This window comes from Ranitomeya imitator, chromosome 6, assembly GCF_032444005.1.
Source record: "Ranitomeya imitator isolate aRanImi1 chromosome 6, aRanImi1.pri, whole genome shotgun sequence".
In the NCBI taxonomy this organism is placed as follows: Eukaryota; Metazoa; Chordata; class Amphibia; order Anura; family Dendrobatidae; genus Ranitomeya; species Ranitomeya imitator.
Genome location: NC_091287.1, coordinates 163088553 through 163115000, shown reverse-complemented (window position 1 = coordinate 163115000; position 26448 = coordinate 163088553). Strand labels below are relative to the sequence as shown.

At 43.0% G+C, this 26448-nt stretch overlaps 1 protein-coding gene across 2 annotated transcripts in view; it reads right to left on the bottom strand.

Annotated features, from left to right (window-relative positions):
- Nucleotides 1-26448, bottom strand: part of DPY19L1 (dpy-19 like C-mannosyltransferase 1) — a 259028-nt gene that overhangs the window by 138591 nt on the left and 93989 nt on the right. For both annotated transcript variants that reach the window (XR_011314012.1, XM_069730266.1), the window contains exons 6-9: nucleotides 23932-24025; nucleotides 17710-17767; nucleotides 14801-14892; nucleotides 2290-2389 (exon numbers count right to left, since the gene is read on the bottom strand). Coding sequence is in view for 1 of the 2 variants with exons in the window: in XM_069730266.1 (XP_069586367.1) it covers nucleotides 2290-2389; nucleotides 14801-14892; nucleotides 17710-17767; nucleotides 23932-24025 (344 nt within the window). In the remaining variant the exon portion in view is untranslated. The remainder of the gene's footprint in view (nucleotides 1-2289; nucleotides 2390-14800; nucleotides 14893-17709; nucleotides 17768-23931; nucleotides 24026-26448) is intronic.

The window sequence follows — 26448 nt, the reverse complement described above, 5'->3', positions numbered from 1 at the left end:
GTAATTACAGTTTAAGCGATTAATTCATCATTACCACAGCGCTTCTCATTGTTTGCTGACAAGAGCCCCATTATAAGACAGCACTCATACAGAGCTCAGGTGTGATTACACAGACATTTCTAAGTATTATAAATGTTATAAGCATTTCTGCCAGAGTTAAAGGGAACCTGTCACCCCCAAAATCGATGGTGAGGTAAGCTCACTGTCATCAGGGGCTTATCTACAGCATTCTGGAATGCTGTAGATAAGCCCCCGATGTAACCTGAAAGAGGAGAAAAAGAGGTTTTTAATGGAAATATAGGGGGCTTCCACGTTACTGGAAGTACAAAGGCTCTGGAAAGGAAAAATGGCTCTATAACCCTCCCAAAAAAATTCAGCAAATTCTGTGGTCCCAAATACAAAAGACCCCTCCCTTCTGAGCCCCACAGTGTACCTAAACCACATACTGCGTCCAAGTGTATGGGGGTTTCTGAAGCGATGAGAGCCTGTCTAACTTACGGGTGCATGTCTCCAGGAGCACGGGCTGGGTATAACCTACTGTTGACTGCAGCGTATTGCTCACTACTGCGTACTGGTCACTACAATGGCAGTTTGCAATTTTCACTTGGCAACATGAAAAAAAACAAACAAAAAAAAAACCTTGTCATACCCACAGTCCAAGGCCATAGAGAAAGATCTTGTGAAGTGGGGAAGCAGAGTGTGGGATAGGCTCCCACGCGTATCGCCGCCTGAGTAGCGGCTTCCTCAGGGAAAAGATATCAGGAAAAAATGGACCTCAGTTTGTAGTAAAAAAAAAAAAAAATCCTTTTAACCTTTAGAAAAATTAAAAACATGGGGCTAAAACAAAATTTTAGTGGTAAAACTGTAATTTATTCTTTCTTCACCGCTAAATGGTATAAAATTCTGTGAGGCACATGTATTGTCAATATGATTGCTGCACCCCTAGAAACATCCCAGCAAATCTGAACTCCAATATGGCGCCTCTTCCCTTCTGAGCTTTGCACTGTGCCTCAAAAGTAGTATTCCCCCACATATGGGGTACTCAGGAGAAATTGCACATCAAATTGTATAGTGCAATTTAGCCTCATGAAAATGCAATATTTGGGGCTAAAACATATTTGTTGGGGAGAAATTGATTTTTTTAATTTTTACGGCGTAACTTTATAAAAAGCACATGAGGGTTCAATGTGCTCACTACACATCTAGATCAGTTCCCTGAGGGGTCTAGTTTCCAAAATGGTGTCACTCGTGGGGGATATTCACTGTCACATATCAGAGGCTCTCCAAACGCAACATGGCGTCTGCCAATTGTTCCAGCAAATTTTGCATTAAAAAAGTCAAATGACGCTCCTTCCCTTCCGAGCTCTGCAGTGTGCCCGAACAGTGGTTTTCTTCTTCATATAGGGTATCTCTATGCTCAGGAGAAATTACACAACAAATTCTGGGGTCTATATTTTTCCTGTTACCTTTGTCAAAATAAAAAAATTGTATCGGAAGTAAATTTTTTGTGAAAAAAAGTAAAATGTTCATTTTTTTCCCACATTACAAAAATTCCTGCAAAGCACCCAAAGGGTTAATAAACTTCTTGAATGTGGTTTTGAACTCCTGGAGGGATGCATCCCAAACAATTTTCCTGGCAGTTGTGGATAAAATTTTTGTTGGTCTGCCTGGTTTTGTTTTTACAGAGCCCCTGATTTTCCATTTGTTAATCACAGTTTGAACGCTGCTGACTGGCATTATCAATTCCTTGGATATCTTTTTGTTTTCCTTTCATGTTTTATACAGTTCAACTACCTTTTCCCGAAGATCTGATGACAATTTTTTTTTGCTTTCCCCACGACTCACAATCCAGAAATATCAGTGGCTGGATGAAAGATTCAAGAGTCTGTTTGGATCCCAGAATCTCACTCCGCTTTTATGCACAAACACTGATTACAAGCCAACAGGTCACAGGTGAGGATGTTACCTTTAGTAGCCATTCAAACTCATTTGTGTCAGCTTCTGTGCATGTTATCAAGCCAAAAAAATCACCAGGGTATGTGAACTTTGATCAGGGTCATGTGGATGTTTTGGGTTGTCATTATGATTTAAGAGAAAACACAGTAGTTGGACAAGAAATGGCTTCACCCAACCACTAACCACGAGTGGAGAAAAAGATTTGGTGTTATCATTCATATTCTCTGAAAAAAAGGCCAAGGGGGGAAAAATTCTGCTGGCGTATGTGAACTTTTCAGCACAATGTTTGTAGTAAAAATTTCTTCAACAAAATAGGACTTCTAGAAGGCTTACCTGTGTTAGAAGTACAAACTGGGCAAATTGCCATGGAAGCATGAAAAAGAAATTAGCAACACAAAGTGCGAAGAGGCTTCTTCTACCAATAATTGGTGTCCTAAAAACAAAAAAAAATATATACTAAGACATCAGCATTTAGAAGTTTTTTGTTTTTTTTTAAAGACGATAAAAGAAAACAAAAAATACAAAAATATGATATCAGGCTAATGATATACTGTGGACGTAAATGAAAAGAAGAGGTAATTACGGTAATTACTGAAATACTGCCATTAAAAAATAGTACTCGAATGCTCACATATAGCTCAATTTTGTCAATTTTGATTCTCCTAGAAACAAACCTATTATGCCTAATTACTGGACTATCCACAGGATATGCCATCACTATTGATGACAGATAAAGGACTCATCTTTGAAACTTGCCCCTATTTGAAGAATGGAGAGGTGGTCGCATTTATTAAATTAACATAACTCACAGTGTGGAATAAAGACATCATCATTTTACAGTCAAACTTTGCATAGATATTTATATTTTTCCCATAATAAAGCATTTTTAGCGGAAATGGGCTTTAAAAAAAAAAAAATCCAAATCTGTGACCACATTTCACAATACAAAGTGGATATACAGTGTATCCGTGTGAAAACCACGCAGACGTCAGATTTTTTTTTGCACAGCACGGACAAAATGTATGCCACACATGTGCACAATAATGACACACAGATGACATCCATGTGTAATCAGCATGACCCGTTACGACGCCTGGGAAGAAGTGGTACAGTTCAGTCTGCGCTGTTCCCTGGCTGCAGAAGGCAGCTCTGATCATTGTCTCCAGCTCGCACTGAGATCAGCGCGACCAAGAGAGCAATGATGGGAGTTGTATTCCGCAGCAGCTGGGTAACTCATGTGTAAAATAAAGAATTAAATAAAAAAGTCTTAGTTAACTGTGTTTTTCGGAGTCCATGACAGCACCACGGAGAGAGGGGATCCGCCCTTCAGGAACAGGAAACCTACAGATACATAAGGGCGGCACCTCTCCCACCCATCAGTTGGATCAGTTACAGAGCACAAGAGGACCACCGAGGTTAACAGCATAATTTATATACAATGATACTACTCCTAACTATTCACCACGAGTGGATTATATAAAAAAATGGAAGAGGTGTACACCCAGAACATAAGAAGACGGGTGGGTATGTACGGGCGCTGTCATGGACTCCGAAAAACACCGTTAACCGGTGAGCAACTAAGACTTTATCGGTCGTCCATGACAGCACCACGGAGAGAATTACAGAGAGTAACTATTTAGGGAGGGACTACAGCTTGCAGCACCCTTACACCAAAAGAGAGGTCAGAGGAAGCATCCAGGTTTAATCTATAATGGTTATAGAAAGTGTTTGGAGAAGACCAAGTAGCAGCCTTACATATTTGGTCGATCGACACCTCTAACCTCTCCGCCCACGGGCAGCCATAGCACCAGTGGAATGCGCTCTAAAGGCACCGTCACATTTAGCGACGCTGCAGCGATCTAGACAACGATGCCGATCGCTGCAGCGTCGCTGTGTGGTCGCTGGAGAGCGGTCACACAGACAGCTCTCCAGCGACCAACTATGCGAAGTCCCCTTGTAGCCAGGGTAAACATCGGGTTACTAAGCGCAGGGCCGCGCTTAGTAACCCGATGTTTACCCTGGTTACCAGTGCTAATGTAAAAAAAAAAAAAAAACACTACATACTTACATTCCGGTGTCTGTCCCGTCGCTGTGCTTTCCTGCACGGACTGTGAGCGCCGGCTGGCCGTAAAGTACGTCACCGCTGTGCTTTACGGCCAGCTGGCGCTGACAGTGCAGGGAAGCAGAACGCCGAGGGACGCGACAGACACCGGAATGTAAGTATGAAGTGTTTTTTTTTTTTTTTTACATTTACACTGGTAACCAGGGTAAATATCGGGTTACTAAGCGCGGCCCTGCGCTTAGTAACCCGATGTTTACCCTGGTTACCAGTGAAGACATCGCTGAATCGGCGTCTGCGGGAGATCCAGCGACGAAGTAAAGTTCTGGACTTTCTGCTCCGACCAACGATGTCACAGCAGGATCCAGATCGCTGCTGCGTGTCAAACACAACGATATCGCTATCCAGGACGCTGCAACGTCACGGATCGCTAGCGATATCATTGTGAAGTTGGTCAGTGTGAAGGTACCTTTAGACCTTCAGGCGCAGGCTTGCCCTTTGAGACGTATGCCAGCGAGATAGCCTCCCTGATCCACCTAGCTAGCGTAGATGTTGATACTCTATGACCTTTCCTGCTACCCTGATAGGACACGAATAGGGCATTATCTATTTTCCAAGGATCAGTCACTGCTAGATACTCTAGGATACATCTTCTTACATCTAGAGTGTGTAGTTTCCTTTCTTTATCATTAGTAGGATTAGGGAGGAAAGATGGAAGAACTATCTCCTGTGTTCTATGGAATCTAGACACTACTTTAGGAAGATATGCTGGATCAGGGGAAAGTATCACTCTATCATCTCTAAGTTGCATGTAAAGGCCCCTTCACATTAAGCGACGCTGCAGCGATACCGACAACAATCCGGATCGCTGCAGCGTCGCTGTTTGGTCGCTGGAGAGCTGTCACACAGACCGCTCTCCAGCGACCAACGATGCCGGTAACCAGGGTAAACATCGGGTAACTAAGCGCAGGGCCGCGCTTAGTAACCCGATGTTTACCCTGGTTACCATCCTAAAAGTAAAAAAAACAAACACTACATACTTACCTACCGTTGTCTGTCCCCGGCGCTCTGCTTCTCTACACTCCTCCTGTACTGGCTGTGAGCACAGCGGCCGGAAAGCAGAGCGGTGACGTCACCGCTCTGCTTTCCGGCTGACCGACGCTCACAGCCAGTACAGGAGGAGTGCAGAGCACAGCGCCGGGGTCAGACAGCGGTAGGTAAGTATGTAGTGTTTGTTTTTTTACTTTTAGGATGGTAACCAGGGTAAACATCGGGTTACTAAGCGCGGCCCTGCGCTTAGTTACCCGATGTTTACCCTGGTTACCAGTGAAGACATCGCTGGATCGGTGTCACACACGCCGATCCAGCGATGTCCACGGGAGATCCAGCGACGAAATAAAGTTCTGCACTTTGTTCAGCGACCAACGATGGCACAGCAGGGGCCTGATCGTTGGTCGCTGTCACACAGCGATTTCCTTAACGATATCGTTGCAACGTCACCAAAAGCGACGATATCGTTAACGATATCGTTATGTGTGAAGGTACCTTAAGGGGGAAGCCTGGATAACGCCTGGATGTCGCGTACCCTACGAGCTGACATCAGGGCCACCAGGAAGGCTACTTTAAGAGACAGGTTTTTAATAGAAGCCGAAGAAATTGGCTCAAATGGAGCTTCTGTCATGGCCGTGAGGACCAAGTTTAAGTCCCACGGCATGACCCTATTCTTCACTATTGGCCTAGACCATTTTGCCGCCTTAATGAATCTACTAATCCAATAATTTTCTGAAATGTTGCAGCCAAAGAGGACTCCTAAGGCTGACACCAGTACTTTAAGAGTATTTGGGGATAACTCCATATCCAATCCCTTTTGCAAAAAGGGGGGTGGAATACTCACCTCCGTTGCTGGCACTTGGAGACGGACATCCTCCGGACTCCGCTTCCCTGCTCCGCTCACTGTCGTGGAGCCCTACCCGGACCCACCGTGGCGCTTCCAGGGACCCGCACTGCCCGAGGTAGGAGACCCCCTCGCTACCTGAGTCAGACAGCCGGCCTGAGTATTCCAGATGAAATACGGATATATCTGTAGTGCATCCTGTCCTCCAGGAACAGGAAACCAACTGATGCGTGGGAGAGGTGCCGCCCTTATGTATCTGTAGGTTTCCTGTTCCTGAAGGGCAGATCCCCTCTCTCCGTGGTGCTGTCATGGACGACCGATAAAAATGGCTTGGGCTACCATACCATTTTCATATACAGCAGAGGGAAAGCCCACTGCTGTGGGCTGATTTTAATGACCTGGAACAAGGGACAAGACCCCATAAGGTTCCCAGGCTATTAAAAACAGCTCACAGCTGTTTGCTTAGCCTTTACTTGTGAATTTACAGGGGACCTCAGAAAAAAATGATGCAGGGTCCCCCTATAAATTCAAACCAGCCAATGACAGTTGTGGGTTGATATTAATAGCCTGGGAAGGGGTCAACAAGGCTACCAACATCAGCCCTCTGCTGCCCCAGAAATTGCACATCCATAAGATGTGCCAAATCGGGCGCCTAGACTCGTTCTTCCCACTTGTCCTGCTGCGGTGTTAAGTGAGCTAATAGGGTTGATGTCAGCCTTGTATTGGCAGCTGATATCAAGCCGAGGGGTTAGTCATGGAGAGTCGTCTATAAGACACCCCCATTACTAACCCCATAGTCATATTGTAAATAAAAAACACCTAGAATATAGTCCTTTTTTAAAATAAAAATCCATACCGTTTTACAAACTTATTAAAAAATAAAAATAGTTATACTCACCTTACGCCCATTCCACGGAAGCCCTTGTCCCCTGTAAAAAAACAGAAAATAATAAACAATACTCACTTCACGCTTATTACATTGAAGCGTAATAAATAAAAAAAATCCATATCCCTCACCTGTCTGAACGGCATGATGCGACCATCCAGGATGAAAACCACAGCAGAATGAGATGCTGCGAGCACAGCATCAGTGACTAGCGTCATCGAGGTTACCGCAGGTCAATGAGGCTGTGTTCACACACTCACTTCACTGGACAGGGACAATGAACTGCAGTGACCTCATTGAAGGTCACCACAGTGATGTGTCGGTGGGAACGCAGCCTCAGTGACCTGCAGTAATCTGGATGATGACACTGCTAGTTACGGATGCTGCGCTCGCAGCATCTCATTCACCCATGGTTTTCCGCCTGGCCGGTCACATCTTGCCACCGTTTAGGTTGTAAACCACATATCGCAGACATGAAATACGGTGTGGGACAGTATTGCTAGTCATCACTTCGGACAGCTGAGGGGTACGGTTGTTTTTTATTTTTGTTTTTTTACAGCAAACAAGAGTTTCAATGGAATGTGTGTAAGGTGAGTATTCCTGTTCAATATTTTCTGTCTTTTTACAGGGGACAAGGGCTTTAACCCCTTAATGACCTACAATATGCAGTAAAACAATGATCGGGAATAGCACTGCCCGGCTGGAGCGATTCCCGTGGGTGTCAATCGTGAAAGCGGTATTTAAGTTGTTGCAAGGGGGTCAGAAGACTCCCTTAGTAACCATCGGACCCAGTGATAAGAACAGCGGGTTCCGATTGTTACGATGGTACCCTGAGGTCATGTCATGACTCCAGAGTATGGTGGCCTGTGACATACTGACAGTGTCATGCACTGCATGAGTACTGAAGTGTAGGAGACCAGCGATCAAAATTAAAATTATACAACTGAAAAAAGTAAAATATGTATAAAAAAAAAAGCATAGTCCAATCACTGAAAGCTGATTTTTGTTCATTCTGTCTGAAAAATCTGAATAAAAAGCAATCCAAAAATTATTAATGTACCCCAATAACAATAAAATGAAATAACTCCTGAGTCCAAGTATATTCAATACTTGCTCACGCAGTCTGACTGACAGCTGAAGCTTGATCATCAATGGTAAATAAAGTTAAAGCATGCTGGGCTTTATGCAGCGGTGCCATAAATTTACTGTGGGCTGTTTACCGGCATTCCGGGCTTCCACAGCATCTCCATGATTCAGATCCAGTGGCTCAGTTCCTGGAGACATCTTGAGACTGATTGGTTCAGCTCTCAATCACCCACTCTCATTTTCACGGCTCTGTCTCTACTGATTCTATCTGAGAGATCAGAGGATAGATCTTGTGGTGCAGGTGTCAGCTGTATTTTACAGCTGACACTCTACTGCCACACCCAACATCAGTGATAGCACTTATCACAGCCATACACTTATAGGCAAAAATAAGTAGTGGTAGCATCATCTAGATGGTAAGCAGCTCTCTAGCTACCCCTTTATGTCCTGTGTCTTGATGGTTCAAATCTCCCAGCAAAGTAAGTCAATTAGGCCCTGCTACACACATGTCCGTGTGAAGCTTGCAGATGTAATACACCACCATACAGGGATATTGCAGTGTATCACACCAATAATCAAAGAGATTTTTGTATCCTATAGTGAAACTAAAAAAAAAGTCCTATTTCCATTGTATTTTATCAGACAACTCCCACTGGCCAAGAAATGCATTTTTTAAGGGGTTATCCAGGCCTTTATTTTATCTTTTTCACAATGGGTATAAGTACTAAGAAGCGCTCCCCTGCAGTTGTACCTGACGACAAACTCCACTGGCACAGAGTGGTCACACACATCAATTTAGCGTCTTCCGCTGACTTCACATCAACAGGGCAGCAGCATCTTTTCCGATCTGCTCTGTTGGCGGAGGGTGACTGACGAGGTCATACTAACAGCTGCCTCCCCGCTGTCTAAATGCAAGAAGCCAGCTGTCAATTAGCAGGATGCCAGCAGTCACACCCCATAATCAGAGCAGCCCAGAACATGAAATGCTACTCTATTGACAAGGAGCAGCTGAATCACTGGCAGGAGCGGTCAGTGATTGATTTGTGCCGACATCGGATACAACAGGCACGTAGTTGCGTTGCTGACAGAAGCACAAAAAAATCCTGGATGATCTCTTTAGCAAACTGAACTATTAATTATATTATTTATCTTGCACGGTGGACTGTTCTGTGCATGCACAACGAAAGGCCCAAGAGCGCCGATGCATGTGCTCTACAATACTTTGCTCTGGCCTCAACAGAGCAGTGAGAAGAATGCCTGCGCAGAAGTGAAATGGGAACAAGGAGTTTGTATGTTCTCTCCGTGTTTGCGTGGGTTTCCTCCGGGTCCTCCGGTTTCCTCCCACATTCCAAAGACATACTGATAGGGAATTTAGATTGTGAGCCCCATCGGGGACAGTGATGATAATGTGTGCAACCTGTAAAGCGCTGCGGAATATGTTAGCGCTATAGAAAAATAAAGATTATTATTATTATTTACACTGTGTGAATAATGTAGGACGAGTCATCCACATGAAGCAGAGAAGGAGAACGGCTATCACAAGAAGAGAGGAGGCACCGGATGAAGACAAGTGACGCCCATCAAACCGGACCGCCCCGGAGTATGATAATTTTTTATTTTTTTTTGCTTTGCAGAGCAGCTTGGAGACTTATATACAGGGCTGAAAGATGGTGGCCGCAGGTTATCAGGAAAAAAAAATCTAGTGACAGGTTCTCATTAATATATCCAGCATCAACTGCATGTGGAGGGAGTGGATGTCCAGTTAAACACATATGTTCGAAGGGGTTAAAGACATACCATACCATACCAAACAAAAATGTATTTATCTAAGTGCTCCATGAAGGGTTCTAGACACATGAATAATCATCCACTTCCTCATGTTAATCTACATTATTATTATTTATTTTAAAGCACTATGAATTCCTGAGAGCTGTATATGCTACATTAGAACAAAAGTTGCCATTTCTAGCATGGAAATTCTCAAAAGAACAACATTGCCGATAGCTACGTCCACAAAAAAAATTGGAAACGGTTTGAACCAAGTAATCAGCTGCATATGCCGCTGTGTCTGTGTTTCCCCTAATGACTAATTAAAGATGAAGATGAAGCAAAAAACACTCCAAACATAAAATGTTGCTAAACACAGATGAAGCTTCAAACAAGTTCTAAAAGCCCAACATATCAGAAAACGTCATCAATCCAGTTCAGTTTATGCCCTAGATTCTGTCAAGTGTGAAAATAGATTTTGAAGATTATAATTAGTAATCGTGCAGTCATGCTGAAAGTAGCGCAGAATATGTCTGTTTCTGTAATTCCGACAATAGTCACACTTTCCGCAGTCTTTGCGTGACAAACAGACAGTAAGTTTTTGTTTTGTTTTTTAACTCAAATGGATTTTTATTAAGAAAAATACAATTGCAATTTAGATGTTATCTTCATGTTTTCAGTACAAAGTTTCCCAAATACCCAAACCCAATTTTTCCCAACTTATCCCGCCCCCCACCCAACAAGATAGCCCTTCTCTTTTAAAAACACAACCATCAATGAAACTGAATAAACATCATCCCATTTAGGACCACAAGCCTCAAAGTTTGTTCTCACCAACTCAAATCCTTGACTCACCCGTCCCCTATATCTAACCTCTATCCCATTTCAAGCCAATGAGACCACAGTTTCTCAAACATTTCTATTTTCCTTCTTTTCTTACAACCCCCTTTTTCCAATATCAGACGCTGCTTCACATATTGGAGAAATTCTCTTCTTGTAGGCGGTTCGTCTTTAATCCAATTTCGTGCTATTACCTTTCGGGCCATATACAACAATCTGGCAATTGTAGACAGTAGCTGGCAATTGTAGACAGTAACTAATTAGTGATGAGCGTAGTGATGACCACCTGAGCGTGCTCGGGAAAACCCAAGCAACGAGTATACTCGCTCATCACTATTACTAATGTGATCATGTAAGGTAACACATTACTAAGTAAAGTAAACTTAAACTAAGTAAGCAAATCTTTGGTTGCTGTGGTTGCAAATTTGCAAAGTAAAATGAGTAGGGCATTTACTGCTGAACTTTCCAAATATATAGAAGCTTAACCTTAACAAAAAAAGTACTAAGAATGTTCAGAGGTTCAGGTCTAAATAATGCAGTCAGCAAAAACAGCTCAATTAGAGCATGTGGATGAAATCCTAATAAAGGAATTTTCCAGTTTTAGGTTAATAAAGATACTGTATAGCAATATCAAATTAGCTGTTACCAGCTCTGGCAGAGGCCGGACAAACAGCAAACAGAGCAAAACAACACATGGGAATAGGAACTAACCTGCAGTACCTAGGATCGGCCAGTGAGCTGTCCTGTGAATAGCATCTAATCCGCAGTACCCAAGAGCGGCCAATTAACTGTCCTGTGAATAGCATCTAATCTGCAGTACCCAGGAGCAGCCAACGAACTGTCCTGTGAATAGCATCTAATCCGCAGTACCCAAGAGCGGCCAATGAACTGTGAATAGCATCTAATCCGCAGTACCCAGGAGCAGCCAACAAACTGTCCTGTAAATAGCATCTAATCCGCAGTACCCAGGAGCAGCCAACGAACTGTCCTGTGAATAGCATCTAATCCGCAGTACCCAAGAGCGGCCAATTAACTGTCCTGTGAATAGCATCTAATCCGCAGTACCCAGGAGCAGCCAACGAACTGTCCTGTGAATAGCATCTAATCCGCAGTACCCAAGAGCGGCCAATGAACTGTCCTGTGAATAGCATCTAATCTGCAGTACCCAGGAGCAGCCAACAAACTGTTCTGTGAATAGCATCTAATCCGCAGTACCCAAGAGCGGCCAATGAACTGTCCTGTGAATAGCATCTAATCCACAGTACCCAGGAGCGGCCAATGAACTGTCCTGTGAATAGCATCTAATCCGCAGTACCCAGGAGCGGCCAATGAACTGTGAATAGCATCTAATCCGCAGTGCCCAGGAGAGGCCAATGGAATGTCCTGTGAATAGAATCTAATCCGCAGTACCCAGGAGCGGCCAATGAACTGTGAACTATGAATAGCATCTAATTTGCAGTGCCCAGGAGAGGCCAATGACATGTCCTGTGAATAGCATCTAATCCGCAGTACCCAGGAGCGGCCAATGAACTGTGAATAGCATCTAATCCGCAGTACCCAGGAGCGGCCAATGAACAGTGAACTATGAATAGCATCTAATCTGCAGTGCCCAGGAGAGGCCAATGAAATGTCCTGTGAATAGCATCTAATCCGCAGTACCCAGGAGCGGCCAACGAACTGTGAACTATGAAGAGAATCTGATCTGCAGAACCCAGGAGAGGCCAATGAACTGTGAACTATGAAGAGAATCTGATCTGCAGTACCCAGGAGCGGCCAATGAACTGTGAACTATGAATAGAATCTGATCTGCAGTACCCAGGAGCAGCCAATGAACTGTGAACTATGAAGAGAATCTGATCTGCAGTACCCAGGAGCGGCCAATGAACTGTGAACTATGAATAGAATCTGATCTGCAGTACCCAGGAGCAGCCAATGAACTGTGAACTATGAAGAGAATCTGATCTGCAGTACCCAGGAGAGGCCAATGAACTGTGAACTATGAAGAGAATCTGATCTGCAGTACCCAGGAGAGGCCAATGAACTGTGAACTATGAATAGAATCTGATCTGCAGTACCTAGGAGCGGCCAATGAACTGTGAACTATGAATAGAATCTGATCTGCAGTACCCAGGAGCAGCCAATGAACTGTGAACTATGAAGAGAATCTGATCTGCAGTACCCAGGAGCGGCCAATGAACTGTGAACTATGAATAGAATCTGATCTGCAGTACCCAGGAGCAGCCAATGAACTGTGAACTATGAAGAGAATCTGATCTGCAGTACCCAGGAGAGGCCAATAAACTGTGAACTATGAAGAGAATCTGATCTGCAGTACCCAGGAGAGGCCAATGAACTGTGAACTATGAATAGAATCTGATCTGCAGTACCTAGGAGCAGCCAATGAACTGTGAACTATGAATAGAATCTGATCTGCAGTACCCAGGAGCGGCCAATGAACTGTGAACTATGAATAGAATCTGATCTGCAGTACCCAGGAGCAGCCAATGAACTGTGAACTATGAAGAGAATCTGATCTGCAGTACCCAGGAGAGGCCAATAAACTGTGAACTATGAAGAGAATCTGATCTGCAGTACCCAGGAGAGGCCAATGAACTGTGAACTATGAATAGAATCTGATCTGCAGTACCTAGGAGCGGCCAATGAACTGTGAACTATGAATAGAATCTGATCTGCAGTACCCAGGAGCGGCCAATGAACTGTGAACTATGAAGAGAATCTGATCTGCAGTACCCAGGAGCGGCCAATGAACTGTGAACTATGAATAGAATCTGATCTGCAGTACCCAGGAGAGGCCAATGAACTGTGAACTATGAAGAGAATCTGATCTGCAGTACCCAGGAGCAGCCAATGAACTGTGAACTATGAAGAGAATCTGATCTGCAGTACCCAGGAGAGGCCAATGAACTGTGAACTATGAAGAGAATCTGATCTGCAGTACCCAGGAGAGGCCAATGAACTGTGAACTATGAATAGAATCTGATCTGCAGTACCTAGGAGCGGCCAATGAACTGTGAACTATGAATAGAATCTGATCTGCAGTACCCAGGAGCGGCCAATGAACTGTGAACTATGAAGAGAATCTGATCTGCAGTACCCAGGAGCGGCCAATGAACTGTGAACTATGAATAGAATCTGATCTGCAGTACCCAGGAGCAGCCAATGAACTATTAACTATGAAGAGAATATGATCTGCAGTACCTAGGAGCGGCCAATGAACTGTGTGTGTGTGTGTTCTATGAATAGTATCTAACCTGCAGTACCCAGGAGCGGCCAATGAACTGTGTCCTATGAAAAGAATCTAATCTGCAATACCCAGGAGCGACCAATGAACGGTGTTCTATGAATAGAACCTGATCTGCAGTATTCTGGAGCGACCAATGAACTATGTCCTATGAACATCATATAACCTCCAGTACACTGGAGCGACCAATGAACTGTGTCCTATGAATAGCATCTAATCTGCAGTGCCCACGAACGACCAACGAACTGTGTCCTATGAATACCATCTAACCTACCTTTTCTGACAAGCCTACAACCTGTAGTAAAAACCGATCCACCAAACTGCTACACAACCAGCTCTACCCTCGCCTACTATATCCTCACCCATCCCCTGTAGACTGTAAGCTCCAGTTGTGACTTGTATTGATTAAGATTATTGTAGTTGTTTTTTTATTATGTATAACCCTCCTCACATGTAAAGCGCCATAGAATAAATGGCGCTATAACAATAAATAATAATAATAATCTGCAGTACCCTAGAGCGACCAATGAACTGTGTCCTATGAATAGCATCTAATCTGTAGTACCCAGGTGCGGTCCCAACACACTGCACAGAACTTAGCTGTTCTGCTCCGTACACCATTTCCATAGCTGACAATCCCTTTATAAAGTTATTGCCCAAAAGTTTAGAAAAAAAGTTATATATGTCTATCACATAATAATTCCCTTCAAAATTCTCTAAATTTTTAGATGGGTTGTTTGGTGAAAATTAACACCTGTTCACAGGATGGAGCGGCAGTGTGTATGCTCAACTACAGCTTCATTCATTCCCTTTGGGCTGCCGAATGTTGCGCTCACCTTTTCCTGGAAGGCCCAAAGAAAACGATTGGAGAGGTGGTTGGAATTACAAACTGTAGCTCCATTTTGTAATGAGGACAGAAGTTAGTCAATATGTCGATCAGAGTGGGTTCAACTGATCAGCAAGTTGTCATATATACTGTGTTCTACATACGCTGAAAATATAAAAGGTTTTGTCCCATTTTCCCAAACAAAAAATGAAAAAGGAGAATACCTTAGGATGTATGTCAGAAGGACCATCTGAAGAACAAGGAAGGGATACGAAAAACTTTCACGAAGAGGTGGAGTCCACATTACTCTAGTGCTCTAGAAAATAACACAATATAATTACATATTATCAAGTATTATTATTCATTTATTGAACAACTAGATGGTGGCCCGATTCTAACGCATCGGGTATTCTAGAATATGAATGTAGTTTATTTATGAAGTTTTCAGAATAATGCAATTTATACATAGGATTCGGCTGGGCGAGACCAATTAGTGAAGCGTGGTTCAAATTCCGTGCCAATTCGCGGCCAGACTGCGCCTGTCACTGATTGGTCACGCCCGGCCAGCCGCGAACAATCGGTGAAGCCAGGGCCGGCTCCAGGTTTTTGAGGGCCCCGGGTGAAAGAGTCTCATTGGGCCCCCCTCTTTAACACATACCACGATTCATGATGCACAGATACAGCAGAGAAATATATCTCAGCCAAGTAGCATATAACACAGCCCACATAGCATATAACACAGCCCATGTAGCATATAGCACATCCATGTAGCATATAGCACAGCCCACGTAGCATATAGCACAGCCCACGAAGCATATAGCACAGCCCACGAAGCATATAGCACAGCCACGTAGTATATAGCACAGCCCATGTAGTATATAGCACAGCCACGTAGTATTTAGCATAGCCCACGTAGTATATAGCACAGCCACGTAGCATATAGCACAGCCATGTAGCATATAGCACAGCCACGTACTATATAGCACAGTCCACGTAGCATATAGCACAGCTCCCGCAGTATATAACACAGCCCACGTAGTATATAACACAGCCACGTAGTATATAACACAGCTAAGTAGTATATACCACAGCTAAGTAGTATATAACACAGCCCATGTAGTATATAGAACAGCTCACGCAGTATATAACACAGCCACGTAGTATATTGCCCAGCCACATAATATACTGCACAGCTACGTAGTATATAACACAGCCCACATAGTATATAGCAATGTGGGCACCATATCCCTGTTAAAAATAGTTATATACTCACCTTCCAGCGGCCCCCGGATCCAGGCAAGGCATTTAGCGATGCTCCTCGCGACGCTCTGGTCCCAAGAATGCATTGCGGTCACGCGAGATGATGACGTAGCGGTCTCGCGAGACCGCTACGTCATCATCTCGCGAGACCACAATGCATGGCCTGGAGGGTCACGAGGAGTGGGAAAGGCGCCGGAAAGTGAGAATATAATGATTTTTTTATTATTATTATTTTTAACATTAGATCTTTTTACTATTGATGCTCCATAGGCAGCATCAATAGTAAAAAGTTGGTCACACAGGGTTAATAGCAGCGTTAACGAACTGCGTTACACCGCGGCATAACGCGGTGTAACGCAGCCATTAACCCTGTGTGAGCGCTGACTAGAGGGGGCACCGACAGAGTAGGATGGGGCGAATTTGCGGCCGGACTGTGCCCGTCGCTGATTCAGCGACGCGGGATTTCCGTGACAGACAGACAAACAGACGGAAGTGCCCCTTAGACGATTATATAAAGTTTTTTTCTCATTAAAATTTCAGCAAATGCACATAATTAAATTACTGATACCCATTTTCCCGAAAGATGGGGGCTCAGAGGAGAAATATGCGATACTTGTGAAAGATGGGAAAACCCTTAAAGCATGAAGCTCAATAATACCATCATTACAAATTAAGCCTTATGTATAATAATACTCCATCATAACATTGTATTTGTTTCTTATAATGTTCAAAACTGGGATGCATCCGTAGTATATCAAGAAACATATCAATGCAGCCAGTGACATCTAGTGGGCAAGTAAAGGGGATTGGTCAACAGCGCTTTGGGAAGGTAGAGACAACTGTTTGGGGTTAAGTCCAGCTGTAACACTTGCTTGGAAGTGAACACTATTAGGCTGTGTGCACACGATGCAGATTTGGTGCAGAATTTTCTGCATAAAATCTGCATCTCCTGGCAGAATCCGCAGGTGCGTTTTTTATGCGTTTTTTTACCAATGGATTTCTATTATGGAGGGTGCAGAAACGCTGCAGAACTGCACAAAAGAAGTGACATGCACTTCTTTAAAATCTGCAGCGTTTCTGCGCAGATTTTTCTTCACCATGTGCTCAGCTTTTTTTTTTTCACATTGATTTACATTGTACTGTAAATCACAGTGCAGTTCTGCAGCGTTTCTGCTGCAGAAAAATCTGCTGCAGTTCTGCACTAAATCTGCATCGTGTGCACATACCCTTAGGGTATGTGCACATGAAGCGGATTTCCTGCGGATCCGCAGCGTTTTTTTACCATGCAGAAACGCTGCAGATCCGCAAGTGATTTACAGTACAATGTAAATCAATGAGAAAAAAAAATGCTGTGCTAATGGTGCGGAAAATTCCGTGCGGAAACGCTGCGGATTAAAGGAAGTAGCATGCACTTCTTTTTTACGGATCTGCAGCGTTTTTGTACCCATTCCATTATAGAAATCCGCAGGGGTAAAAAACGCAAGCAATCCGTACAAAATCCGCATAAAAAAGGCGTCAAATCCACACCTGCGTTTTCTGCCAAGAAATGCAGAATCCGCACAAAAAATTCCACAGGCAATTCCGCAACATGGCCACATAACCTTAGATTTACACTGAACATATTGGTAGAGTTTTGAAAACTGAACGTGAAGTGAAAATAGGACTTTGGCAGATAAAAATATCAAACTGACTGGTCGTCATATTCAACAATGCAACTTGCACTAGTTTATATAAAGGTCTCTATAAAATGGACAAGGCAAATCAATATATTATGGTCCAGCGAGTTCAAATGAGCAAGTTTTGTTTCTTTTTTAGGTAGAAAAACATTCAGCCTAATATCCTAATATCAATTAGCATAGAACTATATACTCACTTCACCATGGTTATAAAAGAAGCATAGGACTGTGATACATCCACCAAGGCGACTCCCACTGGAACAGTAAAAGAACAAATCATTATTTCACAATAAAACACATTCTATCACAATTAAAAGGAACTGGACAACCTCAGCTTAATCAATTCAGGATCCAAATTAAAACAATGTTTGCTCACCTCCTGCAGCGCTGCTGTTCCAGCATTGTTGGCTCCGCTGTTCTTGGTGGTGATGTAATATTGTTGTGTCACGCGCCTCCTGCAGTCAGTCAGCGGCTGCTCATTGGTTGCCGCCAGCAATTGACACAATAGTACATCACCACCAAGAACAGCGGCAACAACAATGCTGGAATAGCTGTGCTGCAGGAGGTGAGTGAACATTGTTTTTATTTGGGTCATGAACTGCTTATAGGGGTTGTCTGCTCTTAAACTATAAGTCTACAGTCACTATATGTTATTGTAGACTTGTGAATCCTCACACGCTGCGTGGATTCTCCGTTCTCCGCTACCGGCCTCCTTTCAATTAAACTGTTTTCAATCTAGCTAAATACACTTGCATTGAGCAAGGTGGTGCTCATCTGGTCGGATTGTGTCCGGGAGTACGCATGTTGCATACATGCTGTCACATGACTGCCGTTTCTCGACACCGATACTGGAAAATCCTCACAGTGTGCTCGCTGTGAGGATTCACAAGTCTGCAGTCACAGAGTGATTGCAGACATGTAGTTTAAGACTGGACAACCCCTTTAAAGGGAATCTGTCACCCCCAAAATCCAAGGTGAGCTAAGCCCACAAGCATCAGGGGCTTATCTACAGCATTCTGGAATGCTGTAGATAAGCCCCCCGATGTATCCTAAAAGAGAAGAAAAAAAGGTTAGATTATACTCACCCAGGGGCAGTCCGATCCGATGGGTGACGTGGTCGGGTGCCTCCTATCTTCATCAGATGACGTCCTCTTCTTGTCTTCAGGCTCCAGCGCAGGCGTACTTTGCGTGACCTGTTGAGGGCAGAGTAAAGTACTGAAGTGCGCAGGCGCTAGGCCCATCTGACCTTTCCCGGCTCCTGCGCACTGCAGTACTTTGCTCTGGCCTCAACAGGACAGACAAAGTACGCCTTCGCCGCAGCCGCAGCGTGAAGACAAGAAGAGAAAGTCATTGATGGGAAAGATGGGAGGCGCCGGACCACGACACCCAGAGCAGCGGGAACGCCCCTGGGTGAGTATAATCTAACCTCTTTTTCTCATCTTTTAAGATACATCAGGGGCTTATCTACAGAATTCCAGAATGCTGTAGATAAGCCTCTGATGCTGGTGGGCTTAGCTCACCTTCCATTTTGGGGGTGACAGGTTCCCTCTAAGCTAGAGGTGTCCATTGGTGGACAACAACTAATCCATCATATCTAAGAAGCATTATGCACTTCCGGAGGAAATGTTATCAAGACAATAAATACAGATGCCTGTGTGTCACCAATTTCAATTTTAAATACAGATGCCTGTGTGTCGCAAATTTCAATTTTAATTATTAAGAGTGGGAAAAAAAATCTGTCAAAATGTACCAAGACCAATACAATGAAAACAGGTGACTGTAAATTAGTAACATTGAGGGTCAATAAGGAGTTAAGACAAACCAAGACCTAGCACTTTAACCTACGAGTTCTGGTCCATTTTGGGCCTTAGAAATTGCACTTTACTTTTTACCATAAATCAAGAATACAAGTCAAGATCAGAAACTGTTAGATTATCACGTTGGAGAAAAAAAAACGCCTCTTTTTCCAGTTATCAGTCACTTTTTGACTCCTGTTCTGATCATTCGCTCAAAAGCTGCTCAAATCGGTCTACAAATCTGTACTCCGTAATGGATCAAATTATATAGAAGTACAGGATAGAGACTAGGGGAAAAGTGACTGGTATCAGAGATTTCTTTGATCCCAGCTGTTAAGGAGGGTACCTTGCAGTCCGTCAATGATGTTCACACAAGGCATAGCGACTTTCATTACAATCATGTACACCATAATGCATTACAGGGTTACATTTCATGCAAACATCCCCTGACCCTGACATAGACAGGACTCTGGAGCTTGACCCTATTGTGCTATTGATATAGTTAGCCAAAAAAACTTTTTTTCTGCTCATTTTAGAGGGAACGTGATGATAGGGGGGTATCGTCTGTTTATAAAGATACTATAATATTCATGAAATAATTCAATAAAAGTCAAGGCAGGTTTCTATATCGTGCGTCCCAAGGGGTCCGTGGGTTTCCGAAACTGCTAGCCCCATCCATCGCTCGCTGATTCACCCAGTAATAGTGGAGGATCTGATAATAAGCAGTGTGGAGGGCAGAGTTGACATAAAACTTGTAATATGAAGGCGCCATGTCTACACAGTATTCGGCCTGCGCAGTATTGATAATATTTTATGAGCACTGCATCTTCCTGACAAGCAAGTGCCACAGGGCTGGAATCAGGGTCTCCGTCACTTCTACACGCTGCTATAGCTGAGGGCAGCATAAACCTGGTGACTGATTCCCAATAATTATACAGAAAGGCGTGGACCAAGCACTGAACCCTGCACTAAATGACACTGAAAAGCTAATCTATGTGACAAAATATAAAACAAGTACTTTTTTGCTGTTGCTATGGATTGATGAAAAATACTATTCAGAGGCATACTTACCTTCCAGCAACCCCATGGATCCAGCACACGTCGCTATGAACTTCCGACTCCGGAAGTATTGTCTGCCCCTTTTTGAAGTCACAAAACAGCTGCAGCCTGTGATTGGCTGCAGCGGTCAGATGAATGGAAGAGCACTAGGGTCGACATCCAATGATGCGCTCTTCTCGTCATCGGACCTCGGGTTTTGTGACTTCCAGAGCAGCCTGCGCTGAATCTGCAGGGGCGCTGGAAGGAGAGTATGCTTTCTTTCACTTTTAATGAATTTCCGACAAAAGCATAATTAACTGTTAGAAAACCCTTTTAATGCTAATGAAGCAAAAATAATTAAAAATAATTTTTGCTTTTCATTAAAGTGACAGACCCAATTAAAAGAAAATTTCTTAAGTCAATGCAGTATAATCAATCAGTTTCAGTAATATGTTATGGATGAAATGTTATGAAAGCAATCCAAACCTCCTGCCATAGAAACACCTTGCTACTGATTAATTCTAAATCATTTTCCCAACTAATGAAAAAGCAACATCCTGAAACATCTACGGTATTTGCATTGGGCTATATCCAGCATATTAAGCGGTTTACGAAAGTCCACTTCTCTGTGCAGGAAAATACTGCCATCTGGTGGTCAATTAGCAAACAGTCCGCACTGAACCGTGCAGTGGACACTAAAACAAACCTTTAGCTAAGGTTAGAAGAATTTGTTTTAAGAGCATTGTGTGAAAGTTACAAAAACACCTCAATGTGCAAAGAGAAAAGTGTAGTTTTGATTTCGCCATTACACAACAATTCTACCTCATTATGGTGGATGACAAAGGTGTAGAGATTTAGAAGATGCCTAGAAGGCAGTTTACAAGTGGAGCAGGCAGCTTGTGTGGGTACTGGGCAATCTACACAGGATGGGCATCAATGGACGGGATGTGCTGCCCTGGTTAATACATAGGTGTGCCACAACTGCTAAGTGGATAGGGACAGAAACCATAGCCAATAGGATACAGTCACAAAGCTAGAAATTGGCCGAATTTTGGGGTCTGTGTCATGGACACCATTTTTATTGTGACTGCAGGTGTCCAGATGAAGTAACAATTTCATAGACAGACACCACGCTGTTAGTTCAGGTCAGCAGCAGCAAAACGGGCCATAAACCATGGACGTTATCTGGTCGTGTGCAGCTCGCCTCAGGTAGCGCCTCACAAACATGCTTGTTATGTTGTGTGCTTTTAGGGTATGTGCACACGGTCAGGTTTTTTTTGCGTTTTTTCACGATAAAAACGCATACATATGCATCCTATCATTTAGAATTCATTCTGCAATTTTTCTGCACATGATGCGTTTTTTTTTTCCCACGAAAAAAACGCATCTCTGTAAAAAAAAAAAAACAGCATGTTCATTCATTTTGCGGATTTTTCACGTTTTTCCCGCTATTTAATGCATTGGGGAAAAACTGCGAAAAAACGCCCAAAAAACATGGAAAAATCGTGCAAAACACGCATACAAAACGAGAAAAAAAAAACGCATGTGGATTTCGAGCAGAAATATCCGTTTTTTGTCAGGAAATTTCTGCAAGAAATCCTGACGTGTGCACATACCCTAAATGAGCAGCCTTCTGAGGGCTTGTTCACTCATCTGATTTTTCCACATACGCTAAATACACACCTGATCAGACTTTGGTTCGAATGTCATCAGTTTTTCTTGTAGATTGGGGGAGCGAGAAAAAAAAAAAAAAGAAAAAGAAAAAAAAAAAAGCTTCTTCACTTAATCGGACATGTGCACGAGCCCTGACACAGTGATCACAGAGGATGCAGTAAAGTATTTCCTGACTTAGGGTATATGCACAAGATGACTTTATGATGGCGGCGGGGCTGCTGAGGTTTTCCGAGGCGAAACCTCTTTAGGAAAATGCTGATTACATTTTTTTCCCTGATGCGGCTTTGATTGTGGTATTGTGGTGGCTCAGACTCCAGTGTATTTTTCCTATTGTTTCAACTGTGAGGAACAGGCAGCTTCCAAGTACCAGAGGAAAAAACATTCACTTCTATGGAAGATACGGAAACAATACAGCCCAGGCGGCTCGGCTCCCTTTAGACTGCTATGTTTCTATAACTCTCATCAGGACAACAATGATAGAATGAATCTATTGTACAAGCAACGAAACCACCAGCCAGAGGAAAACATCAAGTAACCAGTGCAAACACACTGAGGTAATGAGTGACCAGGAGTATCTTCCCATGTGCGCAGGTAGAAGTAAGATGTATGGGGAATACACACCCTGGAGCCAGTGTGCAGAAATAAAGAGTACGTGAGCTAAAAAAAATCAGTTCAAATGAAAATATGAAGCCCTCTACAAATTCTTGGTCTTGCTGCCATCATCTTCTAGAGGTTAAAGGGAACCTGTCAGTGTAGTCGGGCTGCCTGAGCCATGGCTGGCATGAATTATATAGTCCAGCTCCCTAATTTTAGACATGTATCATTTATTCGGAATGTCAGTCTGCTCTCCTCACCTGAGCATGACAGCTGCATAGAAATACATCATGCAGCCATGCTCAGGTCAGGAGAAGTGATGGGCCAGTCCGTGCAGTGCGATGTGATGCTCGCACGAGTTATACAGCAGTCTGTCTCTGCCCTTAATCTAGAAATGGAGCAGTCTAATATGTCTAGGAATGGTTTCCTGAATATCCTGCTTTATAAATTGCCATGGTGTCTTTTTGAGTGGGAGAGTGGGTGGGGCAATTCCTCTTTGTCAGTTATAACATCCTCTCCCTCACTTACACCACACATTGTGCCTGCCATTAACCAACAGCATGCCGACCCTGAAAGGCCGCCTCTCCGTTATGCAAGTATGTATTTGGACAGACTGATAAAAACCTACTCCACCTTCTGTAATCCCCCTCAATGGCGGCCATCACTTTGGAGTGAGTTTTGAATGACAATATATAGTAATTATTCAATTAAGTGCTTTGCAGAGTTTTGGACTCCTGATTATATAATGAACACAAGTCTAGACTGTATAACTGAGCAACACGGGAATCTTGTCAGACAGGTGGGACGCTGGAGGATTCTCCCCACACACACCGCTTGATTGACAGGTCTCTTCCTATACACACACACAAGGAGAGGCCTGTCATGCCATGGTAGCAAGCAGGGAACCTGACCAACTCGTCTCCCATGTGGCTTGGTTCCCAGTGGCTCTTTATGCTTTTCTCTGAAACACCAGAGCATTTCCGAGTTAAACATTTATGACAGAACTCATGCAGACCAGATCTGACACGCGCTGCCTGTGGATCGGCTAGCAGATATCAGCTGTCATGTTCCCTTTAAAATGTGAAAAACTGTCTTCCACACGGCACTGTCTACGCATTAAGGAAGTAATCCGGGGACACCTTCATTGTGGAATATAAGATGCAATCAAGAAATAGTGCATCTTTTAGATCAAAAAGTATGATATATAAATCAGTCATTGTACAAAAACATCCTGAAAAAATAAATAGCAGCACAGGAAAATATAGGGTAGGTGAACGTATGTGTAAAATGAAGTGAAGGTTTACATAAAATGCTTACCTTAAATAAGTGCCGTAAATATAGAATAAGGACATCATGGCTCCATTCAAAATGAAGATCAGTGTGACATAAAAGTAGGCAGGGTCTCCAAGTCCTGAAAATAAATTATTTTTAGCTGTATTTTTCTTATTTTCCGATTTTTGGAGGGATAAAAAAAGGTTATTAAAGTCCAAAGAATATAATAATAATAATAGACATAATAAAGATTAAAAATATAATAAAGATGAATGTATCAGCAATAAAAAAAAAATTCTAAAACTGGATAATAGTTTCACAAAAGGACACTGTTTCTGATGAGATGACTACAACTGACGCAGCTGCTGACACTCACTATCATAGAAACAGGTGAAGAGGACGCCTGCCACATGGCAAAATATGTAAGGGCGACTCCCCCACCGCAGATGAAACGCTGCCTACCCAGGGTCGCCAACGGTCAACATGAATTTGTTTCTAATTTCTATAGGTCTGAAAACATTTGAGGATTTCATTGGAAATTTGTTGCGAAAGTCAGGTGCTTAATGCAGCTTGTAGCCATAGTTCATCTTATTTCGTCAACTACAAAAGAAATTTCATCTATCAAGTAGAGACTTGTACACAAAAATATGTTAAACAGGAAAACTTCACTAGCAAGACAACTTTGACAGATCAACTCTTTAAAGAAATTATCCTTAATATTACGACAAATCTCCTATCTCTAAAATAGTTAATCATATACACATATAGGAATACAAGCCAAATTGCCAAAATGATTATCTTTATTAAATGGCTAACAGACAATTCATAATGCAAATTTAAAAGGACATAAAGTAAGACACCACAGAAAAAACTTCCTTCATTATCAAATACGGTAAGTTCATTATTCATTAATACATCATAAGGATTCTTAAAAACGATCCCAAAAAGTATTTATCAAAGAACTAGAAAACACAGTATAACAGAGTCCTACCATGTGCAACATCAATTTCAATATATTTGTTCTTTTTAAGGACCCTGTGATAATGTTTAAAAAGTAAAACTGGTGAACAAAACAGTCCTACCTAAACAAGATACATTGGCTCTACATAGGGAAAAATAAGACAATTGTATATGCCTATTAATACTAATAAAGTGCCAAAGAATGGGGAACCTGCACCCGAAATCAATGTGTGCCCATGTACACGTTTGTAAGGTCATATAAGGATAAGCCAAAATAAGATGCTCCTAATACAGGAGGGTTTCTCAAAAAAGTAAGGGGTATATATCCAAAATGCCATAAATAGGAAGAAGTATAATAGAATAAACCTGTGGGGCCGCTAAAAAGGAACCCCTGAAGCTCGTTTTATATGGGGTCTTTTGATTCTCCCTATACAAATATTGTAGGATGAGATAATGGTCCAGCATGTAAGATTTCAGACTGCTGATCCTTTTGTTTTCAGTTAAATAACCCATCGCTAGAAGATTCTAGCAGCGACATTCTCATAGAAAGCAAATGAACGCTGGATAGAGTGAGCACTCCTGTATATGGGAGAGTCGGGCAAGATAGCTGTTGACTGTACAATGGTTCAGCCGATTGTGAGATCGGCAGATACCTATAGTGTGAATTCATTGAGAGGTTTAGTTTGGAATATAGGGTTACTTATAGGGGGGGATTCTGCTGTGTTGGCACCTCAGGGGCTCTGAACTATAATATGGCGTTTCTTCCCTTCTGACCTTTGCACTGTGCCTCAAAAGTAGTTTTTAACGTCACATGGAGTATCGGTGAACTCAGGAGAAATTGCACAACAAACTTTGGGGTCCATTTTTTCCTGTTAGGCTGGGTTCACAATGCGTTGTGTAAACCGGTTTAACGGACTACGTTACACCGCGGCATAACGCGGTGTAACGTAGTCCGTTAACGCCGCCATTACTTTCAATGGCGAACGCATCGCTAGCACACGCCCATAATGGGCGTGTGCTAGCGATGTGCCGTCATTGAGCGACGGACCCGAGACGCTGGCTGCAGCGTTTCTGTGTCCGTCACTGCTAGCGCAGATGGAGCTAGCAGATGCTCCACCTGCGCTAGCGCAGTGCCAAAGTCGGCACTTGCGTTAGTGCAGTCCATTTAACGGATTGGTTGAACGGACTGCATAATGCAAGTGTGAACCTGGCCTTACCCTTGTGAAAATATAAAAAAATTGGAGCTAAAGATTTTTGAGGGAAAAATGTGATTTTTATATTTTCACAGCTTAACGTCATAAACTTCTGTGAAGCACCTGTGGCTTCAAGGTGCTCAGCACACATCTAGATAAGTTCCCCAAGGGGTCTAGTTTCCAAAATGGTGTCACTTGTGGGCGGTTTCCACTGTTTAGGCACATGAGGGACTCTCCAAACGCGACATGTGTCCGCTAATTATTCCAGCCAATTTTACATTCAAAAAGTCAAAACAGTTGTTTTCCTCCATATATTGGGTATCTGTGCACTCAGGATAAATTGCACAACAAATTGTATGGAGCAATTTCTCCTGTTACCCCTATGAAAATGCTGAACTTGGAGCTAAAA